Below are 12,283 nucleotides of genomic sequence, written 5' to 3'. Positions count from 1 at the left end.
ACCATCAAGCTGACTGGACCAGAACCCACACAAAAGCCAGCCCCTTTAAAAACTGGCAGCTAGCACACCATGTTCAAAGGGCTCTATTTTTTCAGTGTTAACATGTATTTTGTTAGTTTGATTTGCAGCGTCTTAGTCAGAAAATTTAGGATTGGGGTGACAAGGCATTTTGTAGTCATTTATTCTCTGTCCCCACGGTGCATGCACATTGTCAACTTCTGGGCTTTCAGATTCTGGGCTCAGAGAGAGTCACCTTCCTGCTGGGGAGGAGAATGAATTTCCCTCATCTCACCTTTCCCGCCAGGTGTCCTGCTGTCCCGTCTTACCTCGGTGTGTCCAGAGGCCTACAGGTCTCAGTGTAGATAACCCTGCTCAGAGGTTATTCCATACCATCAGCTTGTATTGGGAACTTTGTACAACAATATTATAAGACAAACATTGCTATAACCAATTATCTAAGCTATAATAAAATGAAAATAATTGAAGTATTAATACATCAGATTCTAAAAAGGGATTATTAAGTGATCATCAAGAAAAGAGAGCTATGCCACTAAAAATGAACAAAATCAAATTTTGGAAATAATGGGCAACACAGCAAAATAAGAAATTAAAATGGATTGGGTATAGGCAATTCATAGAAAGAAACCCGAAATTCAGGTGGAAAATGCGATTGTACTAGATGAACCATTAACTCTTCTAATAAAGATGTTTTATAAGATCATATACAGACACAAACTCTGAAACTTGAAAGTGCGTCTTTTGAGCATAATTTGTGGAATCATTAGCTAACTTAAGTACAAATTCATTGGAAAACCCTGATTAAAGATGCCCCAAATCAACCAGCTCCTTGATTTCTTGTTTTATGCTAAATATGCATTAGGTGCTGCTTCCTGTCTACACCCTGGTGTGGGCGCTTCCCAGACTGAATTTGAGAGGCACGTGAGTGGCAGGGGGAGATCCTCATCCACACACTCTAGTGAGATGGAACTAGCTCAGAATTTGAATTGTTCTGTCATCAAGGTGCATAAGAGGAGTACAGGGCTCTCAACATTTTATCACCATGACGAGACATTTCCTAAGTAGCAGCCCAGAACTTCTCAGCCTGCAGAAGGCAGTGCTCAGACAGTGTTGACAACACTCCCTGCTGAGCCATTCACAGTTCCAAGGCTGTCCTGATGGTTCTGACTTGCTGTTCCAAATATCTGAGTCTTATAGAGGAACAGTGAGGAGGAAGGAGACAGCAGCAGAGAGACACAGGCCTGATGTGGATCCTGTTCTCATGCCCATAAAACCTGCTACGGACACGCACATATCCCCATCCCTCCTATGCTTTTAAAAACATTACGGGACTCAGATGGACAAATCAAAGGAGGATTGCCAAGTCTCATGGATTTCCACGGTGCTTGGCAACAAATAGGGAAAATTTCAAGCCAGAGACTGAACCGAACTAGTGATGGCTTCTTGACTTTAGACTCTGTACTTGGGGACAAAACAAAAAAAAATAAGTTTCTGTTTCCCTTTCCCTTGTGCCATCTCTACTTTGAGATAATAGAAAGCGGTTTTTGTTCTGTCAGATTACTTTCATTTCTGACAATCTGCGCTTAAACACAAGAAACTGTACAACTCTGGCCCCCACCCCCAAGGCAGTTTCATTTATGAGTTGAATCCTGCGAGAGTCTGATGAGGTGGAGATAGCAGAAGAGACTGTCAGTGAACATGTGAGTATCAGCTGGGTTCTCTGGAGTTCTCGGAATAGTCACGTCAAGGCTAACTCCATGGAGGAATGCTGATGTGTATATATCAGAGACTGAAGGAAGTGGGGGGAGGGTGCTCATGGTTTTCCTGAGGGGAATACCCCCCAAATATGAACATGGTTAGAACTTTGCTTTCTTGTTTTCTCTTTTGTTTGATTTCTTTTTATTTTTCACACATCCTTGCCATAACTGAGATGACCAAGATGTAAAGTGCATGAAGGCCCAGGACAAACACACTGGGGACAAAGAAGATGAAGGATCCTTCCTAGAAACATAAAATCTTTGTAGAAGTGGCATAATATCTCCCTTTAGGAAATAATTTAGTAAGGAAGCCTCAGGATTAAATTCTCTAGGAAGTCAGTGAGACACATCCTCAGAAGAGAGGGATAGACCCTTCCAGTAACCATTGAACTCTCTTGTTTTTAATACTAGATACTAAAAGATAGGTCAGTCCCTAAATTTCCACCAACCATGACCCCTCCCCCCACATTTCTGTGAATGGGGCTGAAGAGCAGGGACAGGCTTCCTCAGCAGCTGCCTGTGGGGGGTGGTAGACTCCTGTGACCCTGGATTCTCTTCCCTATCTCTGGTGCACTGCCTGATGAACACTAGGTTATCCAGCACCCAGAAACCGCAGACATAGCCTCTCCATGTGCTTCTCCTCTTCTCCCAAGTTGGGTTCTACCAACTCCCTGAGTCAATCATCCTTAGCTTCTGGGAGAACATCTCATGTACCTGAATTTTACTAGATATTAACATGAAGTAATTTCTGGATTTTCATAGAGTAAACAGTTGCACATTTCCACACTGACCTCTCTCTCTTGCTGCAAGTTTGTGAGGTGGCCTGAGTTGCTTCCTTCTTTCTCTTAAGTTGACAAATAAGACTTCTTCAACACAGAAATTTTCTGTATCTGATTTATAATATATACACAACCACATGCAGCCATTAAGCAACTGAAATCTGACTAATAGGCCTGAGCAACTGAATTTCAATTTCATTTAATATTCAATAATTTTGTTTTCAAATGTCACATTTGATGATGGATATCATTTGCCACAAGACAAACACATGTGTCTTCTCCGTTACACTTTCTTTCTTTCTTTCTTTCTTTCTTTCTTTCTTTCTTTCTTTCTTTCTTGAGAGAACCTCAGTGTGAAAAGGGACAGAGGTTCAGGGGAGGCCATCACTCTAGAAAATTCTATGTCTTTCATCTCTACTTATAGATCCAATACTGGAGCATTTGAAGGAGAAGCCAAGGATTCAATTACCAAGAAACTGAAGGAGGAAGCCACCTGCTCCAGCTGCCTGCAGCTGATGACTGATCCAGTGGTTATTGACCAGGGGCATAGCTTCTGCTATGTGTGCATAAAGGACATCACTTAGAATCAGTAAAGGGAGAAACCAACAGGTGGGATATGTGTCTGTGCTCAGTGTATGCACACATTTCAAATAGGGAGCCCCAGACCCAACAAGAAGCTGCAAAGCATCATTGAAACTGTCAAGAACATGAACTGTAAAAAGTTGTGTGAGGAACATGGAGAGACGCTTCACTTCTGTGAAGATGACCAGTTCATCTGCTTGTGCTGTGAACAAAAACCACAGCACAAAGGACATGTCTTGGTTCTTGCTGAAGACGTCTGCCAAGACTACAAGGTAATCATGTGTGTCAGAGCGTTTCTCAACAAGCTGCTCTTGTGTGACTCCCCGAGAACTGAGATTCTTAGTTTGAGGTGCATGATCTATTTGTGTGTGCAGTGTTTGTCTGCAAAGTCTGCAGTGAATACTTTCTAATGGCATTAAGCCTGTAGATTGTACCTGGGGCCAGTTGAAATTCTTGGTATCACAGCTCAGACATATACCTTTGTATAGTCTTTGGAATAATAACTTTATTAATTCCTTCCTAAACCTTGATTCCTAAAGCAGGAACTGACATTATATACCCAACCAATTTTTCTTAAGGGGATCAAAAAGGTTTTACTGCCCAGACCACCTTGCTTCCTCAACAAGTATGAAGACTCCAAAAGTATTCAATGTTACTGCAACTTGTAACGAGTGGCCTATTGTACTGAGAATCTCATTAGACCCTTAATAAAAAGTTGTAAAATGTATATAATTTATTAAGATAATTTTTCAGGAAAAGCTACAGAAAGCAATGACAAAATTGAGAGAAAATGAGTCTCAATGTAACAACCTAAAGTTGTTTCAACAAAAACAGAGAACTGAATGGGAGGTAAGAAAACTAAAATTATTGATCAACCGGTTTTTCATCTAATCTGTTTTGGGGATGAGGATGCAAATACAGTAGGGTTGATTATCGTCACTCAGCCACACCAAATTGATGACACCTAGAGAGAGACTAGAATCTGTTTCTTACATCACTTGTGCTTCCATTTCTAGGAACTTTTTTCCAGTCCTTTCAGCTCTTATCAGTAATTGACAAGAATCCCTGATATCTTAGTCAAGGAAAGCAGAATAATGTTATCTCATTATGTAGAATCATACTTGATTGTATTCAAATGAAAATAGTGAAAGGTACTTTACTCTTTTGATGGTCTTAACTTTATCATCCAGACACATTTAACACAATACAGGCTGGACATTCGTCTTCCAGTTCAGAAAGTTGCCATGGTGAGACACTATTAAAGGATCACTGTGGGTGCAATGCTGGTCATTCAGGCTCCTGAAGCTGCAAGACCATGTGGACTCTAGGCCTTGCTCAGCATTTACTAGACTGATCAGACAATCTCAATCATCACCTTTATTGAAATGAAGATGGATTCTCAAATTTGCATTGAAAACCCATTGTCCAGTGAGGCCTTTGTTCTTTCAAGAACCCATTTTAGCATCTCTCCTGATCCTTTGTGTCCATAGGATAAACTCTCTTCACACTGTTGAGGACTGTGTAGTTCTTGGGAGAACTTCAGTTATTACTGACATGTCCTGACACCCCTTGAATTTGTGAATTAAAGCTTCCGCTTCTTCTTGTACAAATTCTATTTCACACTAATTTACTCACACTGTTATGACACACCAGGGTCATTGAAACACTGAATGTTTTCAGAAAATGGGAATGAATGTGTCAGGTCTGTACTCCCTAAAGGAACACCAAGTCCTACTAGATAGATTATTAGATTTCTCTCAGTCTTATATCTAAGAAAGATGGGAGGAGAAAATGAGTGTTTCTATTAACTATGATCAAAATTTTGTACTCGCCCTTTAAGTGAGAGTCTCACCTATTTGCCTGATTGTCTTAAACTTCTACTTTGGTTATTATCATTAGAAGCTATTATCATCAGAAATTCTCTCTGAACCTGAGTTACAGATTAAGTATTGACCCCTGGATCCTAACCAGTTCCTTCACAAACACATGATCATGATCACGTGTACCATGATCAAATCATTTACCTCTCCTGACACTCCTTTTTCCTGCACCTTGGTTGAGAAAAAGGGATTTAATTATATTCCCTAGAGAATTGTGGCAACCTCTCCCACAGTTGAGTGTCTGCCTTCTTGTTGTGATTCAGCATAAGGGAATATGGGACATTCTTTCATTTTGAATGATTTATGGTGATATCATGTCACAATAGCCCAGAAAGCTTCCTTTGGTTGAGTGTTGGTTCCAATAAGCATATAGTAAAAGTTTCCATTTTGGATGTACAGTTCATTGGCATTATTATTTTTTTTTGGCATTTAGTATTTCTATGGTTCAAAAACCTTTCCTACTATCCTGCACAGAAATTCTTCAGTATTTCAAAACGGAACTCTGTAAGCATGCACTAATGCCTCACTGATCCTTTCTCCTAATTCTTGACAACAATACTATACATGCTGTCTCTGTGAATTCCTTGGACCTCCTAATTGTTTCTGGTTTTGTTTTGGGGCCACACCTGAAAGTGCTCAGGTCATGTTCCTGACTCTGTGCTTAGAGATGACTCATGTTGGGGGGAGCTGTAGGGATTGGGGTACTAGGGATTGAATCCAGGTCGGCTGCATGAAAGACAAACACCCTGCTTGCTGTACTATCCCTCCTGCCCAGATACTATTATTATTTTCTGTCTATTTGCTTCAGTGCACTTAATGATCTTCCTTTCGTCCATGCTGTCAGTATTTCCTTTCTCATTAGTCCAAATAATATTCAATTGAGGTTATACATCTTATTTTGCTCATTTATTCACTTAAGAATCAACACTTGGTTTGTATTTGTATTTTGAAACGTCTTGCGTTTAGGAGAAGATCAAGCTTCAGAGACAAAAAATCCAGTCTGAATTTCAGAATCTTCGTAGTTTTCTGCACAAGGAGGAGAAGCATTTTCTAAGGAGGCTGGGGGAAGAAGAGGAGCAAATTCTGTGTCAACTGCAGGAAGGTGAAGACAAGCTGGAAAAACAAAACCAGGAACTGCAAAACCACGTCCTGGAACTTGAGAGGAAATGTCAGGACTCAATCCAGAATTTGATGAAGGTAACATATATTAATAAGGTACCATGATTCACAATGTTGTTCATAATAGAGTTTCAGGAATACAATATTCCACCACCAATCCCACCATCATTGTTCACTTCTCTGTCACACTCTTCCTTGTATGACCCAGTACTAAGCAGGACCTTAGCATTCTGTTCATCTGTGAAGACCCTTCATGTTTCTGATCTCCCACATTTTACTGTGTCAGTCCAGAACAATCATCTCTTCCATTTATCCGTCGAGGGAAAAAAATAATTAGCAATTAACCGTTGAGTAGATTGTCATAAAAGTTAAAAGAGTGAAGCTGTATGATGTGTTTAAACATAGTCTGGGGTGATGTTTATTTTGTATATGTAGAACTTAGAAATACAAAAATGGCAGGTGAGGATTATCCATTACCCTAAGAATAGCTTTAGTACCATCCCCTGTAAATGCTAGAGCAGTAATGAAATACAAGTTTTACCGAACCCAGGGATCATGCTTACTGTATCTAGTTTTCCCTATGTATTTAAAAAATCTCTTTTCCATTATTGCAAAATTCAGAACCTTCTGAATTGTGACTGTTTCTTCATATCTCATTTGACAGTGAAATCAGACTTAATTCAAGAGAATTTGTTAGCTATGTTATCTATCCTTTCTACAAAAAAAAATTTTTAGTGACTTAGAAACAGTGCACAACTATAACTTTATGTAGCAGAAACCTAGACAAACGTAGTCAAGCCAGTCTTTCATACTGGGTTTCATCCAAACTGCAGTACAGGAGTTAACTGGGCTATAGTCTCATCTGGAAGTTAGACTGGAAAAGGATCTTTCGAGCTAATTCAGTTGGTGTTGGCATTTATTTCTCTAGGCTGCTCTCAGAAGCCACCCAGGCATTATATTATTATCCTGAGACCTTGCAATATTGGTCATTATTATTCTTTTAAAAATATTTACAATTTATTTTTCAATTTGTTTAAGTCCTAATGAAAATAGCATTACTTAGCATCTGTATCCAAATTCCTTAGCAGTTAGGCTGCTTTGGAAATTGGCTGGAGCCATCACTATTTTTATGGATGTGAGTAACCATTCCCTTGATCACTCTGGTTGAGAGGGTTGCTTCTTGGAGTTACTGTGCTCTATTTTGCTTTGTGAGGGTAAGAACCTCTCTTTTCCAGATAGAATTTGGTTTCATTCTGACAAAAATACCTGCAATTTTTAAAAGAGCTGTGTCTATTCTGGTGATCCTGCTCATAGTCAGCATAAATGAACCCCAGCATTTCTTTAGGCATTTCTGACACTTAGAATTTCTAGCCTGAGTTATTTTTGCTCCCATCATTCAGCAAAAATGCTTTATCGACACCTCCACCTCACCCCCAGACTCCAAGATGGTAGAAGGAATAATTATTATTTTATTGTATCTAGAAGCTGTCTAGAAGTTACTCTTAGAAAGAAACAGTCTTTAGAGCAATTGAGATAGTAAGATGTGGTCTTCATAGTGAAACAGAGGCATTCCATCCCATTCACTCTGCCATAGGCATTCTCAGATCTTTCTTCACAAATGCCAGGAAGGCGTGATCACAGAGGCAATCTTCGGTCTGGTTTGTCACCTGGCCCAAACTGCAGTGATATGAGAATACTTATAATGTAATTGAATGTAGTTTGACTCTATAGTTGTCTACAAAAACATCAGTGAATTTGATTCCAATTACTGCCTTTTACTGTTCTTGATGAGAACATTTGATTTGGTGCAATAGTTTTCATCTCATTTAATTCCTGTAAACCATTAGGCTCCAGAACTGATTATTAAAAATGACTGACTCAGAACACATGTATTAACTTATCTTTAGAACTAGAAAAATATTCTTATTTCTAAAACTCTTCTGGTATCAGGATTTAAGAGAGTTATAGAGCTGTATCCAGTTTCCCTGCATATTATTAACAATAGCAAATATTCATACAAGCATCTCTGTATTTGTTGGATGGAAGGAGAAACAGGATTTATCTAAGCCATTTCCACATGATAATGAGATGATTTACCTATTTTTACCAATTTAACATGTATCCCAACAAGCCTGTATGTTTCTTTTTTTAGCTCCTCTTTTAATGAGGTGTAACATCTTCTTTTGACTTCTTTTCACTTGACATTTTCTGAATAATACGATTAAAACAAATTGAATAAGCTGAAAGAATACAAACAGGAAGACATGAAAGAACTTCAAGTTTTTTTAGCGCTCTGTGAACTACTTCTCCAAATAGTGAGATACAGGTGTACCTCTGGATTTATATAAATTCAATTCCATTTATTACTTATTCTTTGGGTTTGGAGGGTCCCACATGGTACTAATCAGACCTGTGCAAAGTAGTAATCAATAATCTAGCCCAGTGCAAAGCAGCGTACCCTGGTGGTGCAGCATGATGTCAGAAATTAACTGGAGTAGGTTGCATGCCAGGCCTGCTGTACCACCTCTCTGGTCCTTGTACAAAATGTCACATGTAGAATTACAGCATTCTAGAAGAATTAGAAGAATAAATAGACTATCACTGTCACTGTGTCACTGTCATCTTGTTGTTCATCGATTGCCTCGAGCAGGCCCCAGTAATGTCTCCTTCGTCCTATCCCTGAGATTTTAAGAAGTAACACTTTTGAGGCTCTTTCAGGGTCAGGAGAATGAGACCCATCATTGTTACTGGTTTTTGGCATATTGAATACACCACGGGGAGTTTGCCAGACTCTGCCTTGTGGGCAGGATTCTTTTGGTAGCCTGCCAGGTTCTCCAGAGTAAGAACTAGATAATAAGATGTCGCACGGCTATATATAGAATTATTCTAGAGAATATAGAAGAATTATAGAGTCCTTCTGTAGCAGTATTGCCTTTCAATTATCTTATATTTCCATAGGAGTATCACGATTAGACCTGTGATGTCACAGCAGGTTCTCCGTTGCTACAACAATGTTGCTGAACTTTCTAGTCCTAAAGCACTTGTACTCAGCTCTCATTTCTGAAGGGCATACAGCTAATGTCAACATTAGTGTTAGTCTTAGTGCCTAATGCTGGGCTAATGATTTTAAAATGGCAATATCCTTCCCACCAGCATTGAAAAAAATCAACTTGCCTGTGCTCAGTACTCTATGCCATGTGCAGGGAATCGTGTATTAGCCTGTTTTCTGCCAGTTTTCCCATAGGAATCACTTTTACCATAGAGGTGAGAAAACTAAGATCAGAAGGTAAAGTAACCAGGGATGGGTGCTATAAACACAGGTTGGTTTTATATAGAATAAACTGCTTCCAGTACAGAAAATTCCATGTCCTTTTGCCCTTTCATTTGTTTGTTGACTTTGTTTTGCAGTCTGCGTGACTCTGGATCCAGATACCACTCATAATGACCTATTTGTGTCTGAGGACGGGAGAAAGGTGACTGGTGGCTGTCCCCAGGAGAAGCCACTCTCTGCCAGTAGATTTACCTTCTACCACTCTGTCCTGGGCTGTGAAGGCTTCACCTCAGGAAGACATTTCTTTGAAGTGTGTGTCGGAGAAGAAAGTCAACTGTGTGCATTAGGAGTTTGTCTGGCCAATGTGCAGAGAGACATCAATGTGAGGCTAAAGCCCGAGTGTGGATTCTGGGCCATCAGCCAGAATAAAGACAAAGGCTTACAAGTTCTTACCGGGCGAGGACCTCCCCCTCCCCCCCCCCCCCCCTTCAGGAGCGTCTTTCCATTGTGGGGGTTTTTGTGAACTATGAGGCTGGACTTGTCTCCTTTTACAACATGAAAACTGGCTCCCACATCTTCACCTTCCCCAAAGCTTCCTTCTCTCACATTCTCCTGCCCTTTTTCATGGTCTTCCCATCATCTTCTCTGATCATGTCTCCTCCAGATATGTTGGGAAAGAAGCAAAGTCCTCCACAGACTCTCCAGGACAGAGGATTTGTGAGGCAAATCCCTAGGAACCATTTTTTTAAATAAAAAATTTATTGGCTCCCCATGAGATGCATTTACAAACTTGCATGATTGCATTTCATTCGAATAATGCTCAAGCACCCATTTCTCCACCAGTGCACATTTTCCACCACCATTGTTCCCAGTGTTCCACCTGCCTCTGCTGCCCCACCTTACACCCTGCCTCTGTAGCAGGTACAGTTTTTCTTACCCTCTAATTTTGGGCATTGTGACTTGCAATACAGATACTAAGAGATCATCGTGTTTGGTCCTTGGTCTACTTTCAGCACATATCTCCCAACCTGGGTGATCCCTCCAATCATCATTTACTTAGTCATCCCCTCTCGGTCCTAGCTGCCTTCTCCCCCAGCACATGGGCCCGGCTTCCAAACCATGGAGTGATCTTCTTGGCCCTTATCTCTACTGTAGGACCCAATTTAGTTTATTTCTGTCACTTCTTTTTCTACATACAAAGAGAATAATGATGAGCCGAGGGGTAATTCATAAATCTGCATGAAATGAATTTATACAAAGATGCTGAAATAGTGGCCACCAATAAGCCTGAGCTGAGAGAGAGCCACATAAGACATTGAACATGGCTGTCCTATGTAAACTGCTTCTATGAGTCTAGAACTTTAAACATTAAAAACTTCAAGATTTTGGGGCTGGGGTGATAGCACAGGGGGTAGGGCGTTTGCCTTGCATACGGCCCGACCTGGGTTCAATTCCCAGCATCCCATATGGTCCCCTGAGCACGGCCAGGAGTAATTCCTGAGTGCATGAACCAGGAGTAGCCCCTGTGCATCGCTGGGTGTGACCCAGAAAGAAAAAAAAACCTTCAAGATATTTTCCCCAGTGCTCTGTAACTCACTTCTCCAGATAGCGAGATATAGGAGTACCTCTGGATTTGTATAAACTTAATTTCATCTATTATTTATTCTTTGTCTTTTGAGGGTTCCACATGGCAGTCTAAACCTCCTTCAGTTAGGTATCAGGGGATCTTCATCCACAGACTCTAGTGAGATGGATCTAGCTCAGAATGTGAAGAAGAGTAAATCAACTAAGTTCAGGTGTTCAGTCATTAAGGTACATAGGAGGAGCACAGGATACTCCAGATTTTGTCACCAATGATGAGATATTTCATAAGTGGCAGCCCTGAGTCTTTCAGGGCATCTGCCTTAAGCAGGCATGTCACCATGCCATTATTGTTTATTTGTGTCTTCTTTTCTTTGGATTTTAGTTCACACCTGTCTGTGCTCAGGGCTTTCTTGTGGCTCTCTGCTCAGGGATTATTTCTGGTGGTGCTTGGGGGACTTCACATGGGGATTGAGAGTGTATTGCTGGCATGCAAGACAAGTGTCTTAATCATTGAACAATCTTTCTAGATCTGTCTTTTTTTTTTTAGCAATAACTCACGGTGCTCAAGGACATTTCTCCAAGTGTTGCTGAGAGATTCACTCCTGGGAACCAAGAAATGAAAAAGCAAACTTTGATTTCCTGCATGCAAATCATGAACTGCAGCCCTTTGAGGCAACTCCCAGGCCCCAATATTTAAGCATATTTAAGGGTATTATTTTTATCTGTTGGAATCTACATCTCTAAAAGCTGAGTTTCTAATAATACAGGATCTTACGCATAGATAATGACTTTAGTTCCTTCAAGCAAAGGTAAATGAAAACAAGTTACAACAATGACAAACTATAGATTGGAAGGAACATACTGGACAAGTCACACAAGGTGTCACACAAGGTTTTCATGACAAAGTCATGTCTGAATGACTTCCTGTGTCCCCCTTCCTCGGATCAGTTAGATGCCCTCTGCCCTTTCCTGTCAGGATCAGGCATTCAGTGGGTAAGGTGTGCTTTAAGAGAGCACCAGAGATCCAGTGTGAATGATAGAGAGTCAAGAAAGTGAGTCAGTGAAATTATTATCAAACTTTCTGACACAGAATAAGTGTGTTCACAGGTTTAATCCAAATTTCTCACCATGGCCAAGAGGAAAAACAGACATTCCCTAGAAACATCAAATTTGTTTATTATACTCCTCACTCTCCATCTATAGTGACCCCTTTGACCCAAATATAGACAATGCCAACTCACTGTGGCCCTTTGCGCATGCTGTGCTCTAGGGCAGGGCAATATTTGCCCTTGT

At 40.4% G+C, this 12,283-nt stretch overlaps 1 protein-coding gene across 1 annotated transcript; it reads left to right on the top strand.

Moving 5' to 3' along the window:
- Nucleotides 1–1,594: 1,594 nt before the first annotated feature.
- Nucleotides 1,595–10,329, top strand: LOC130040432 (E3 ubiquitin-protein ligase TRIM38-like). Its single transcript, XM_056132510.1, has 5 exons — nt 1,595–1,718; nt 2,979–3,408; nt 3,890–3,985; nt 5,983–6,213; nt 9,544–10,329. Exons 2-5 carry the CDS (start codon nt 3,190–3,192, stop codon nt 9,550–9,552), a joined length of 555 nt encoding a protein of 184 aa, XP_055988485.1. The 5' UTR covers nt 1,595–1,718; nt 2,979–3,189; the 3' UTR covers nt 9,553–10,329.
- Nucleotides 10,330–12,283: the final 1,954 nt, after the last annotated feature.

This window comes from Sorex fumeus, unplaced genomic scaffold, assembly GCF_029834395.1.
Source record: "Sorex fumeus unplaced genomic scaffold, SorFum_2.1 ptg000094l, whole genome shotgun sequence".
NCBI classification, from domain to species: domain Eukaryota; kingdom Metazoa; phylum Chordata; class Mammalia; order Eulipotyphla; family Soricidae; genus Sorex; species Sorex fumeus.
The sequence above is the reverse complement of the archived record's forward strand: the minus strand, read 5'-3'. Positions and strand labels throughout refer to the sequence as shown.

Bases quoted from the DNA above. Each gene is read 5' to 3' on its own strand.
- LOC130040432 (XM_056132510.1), top strand. From the start codon at position 3,190: ATGCACACATTTCAAATAGGGAGCCCCAGACCCAACAAGAAGCTGCAA. The intron at 3,409-3,889 runs GTAATCATGTGT...ATAATTTTTCAG, and splicing joins ACGTCTGCCAAGACTACAAG to GAAAAGCTACAGAAAGCAAT. The intron at 3,986-5,982 runs GTAAGAAAACTA...TCTTGCGTTTAG, and splicing joins AACAGAGAACTGAATGGGAG to GAGAAGATCAAGCTTCAGAG.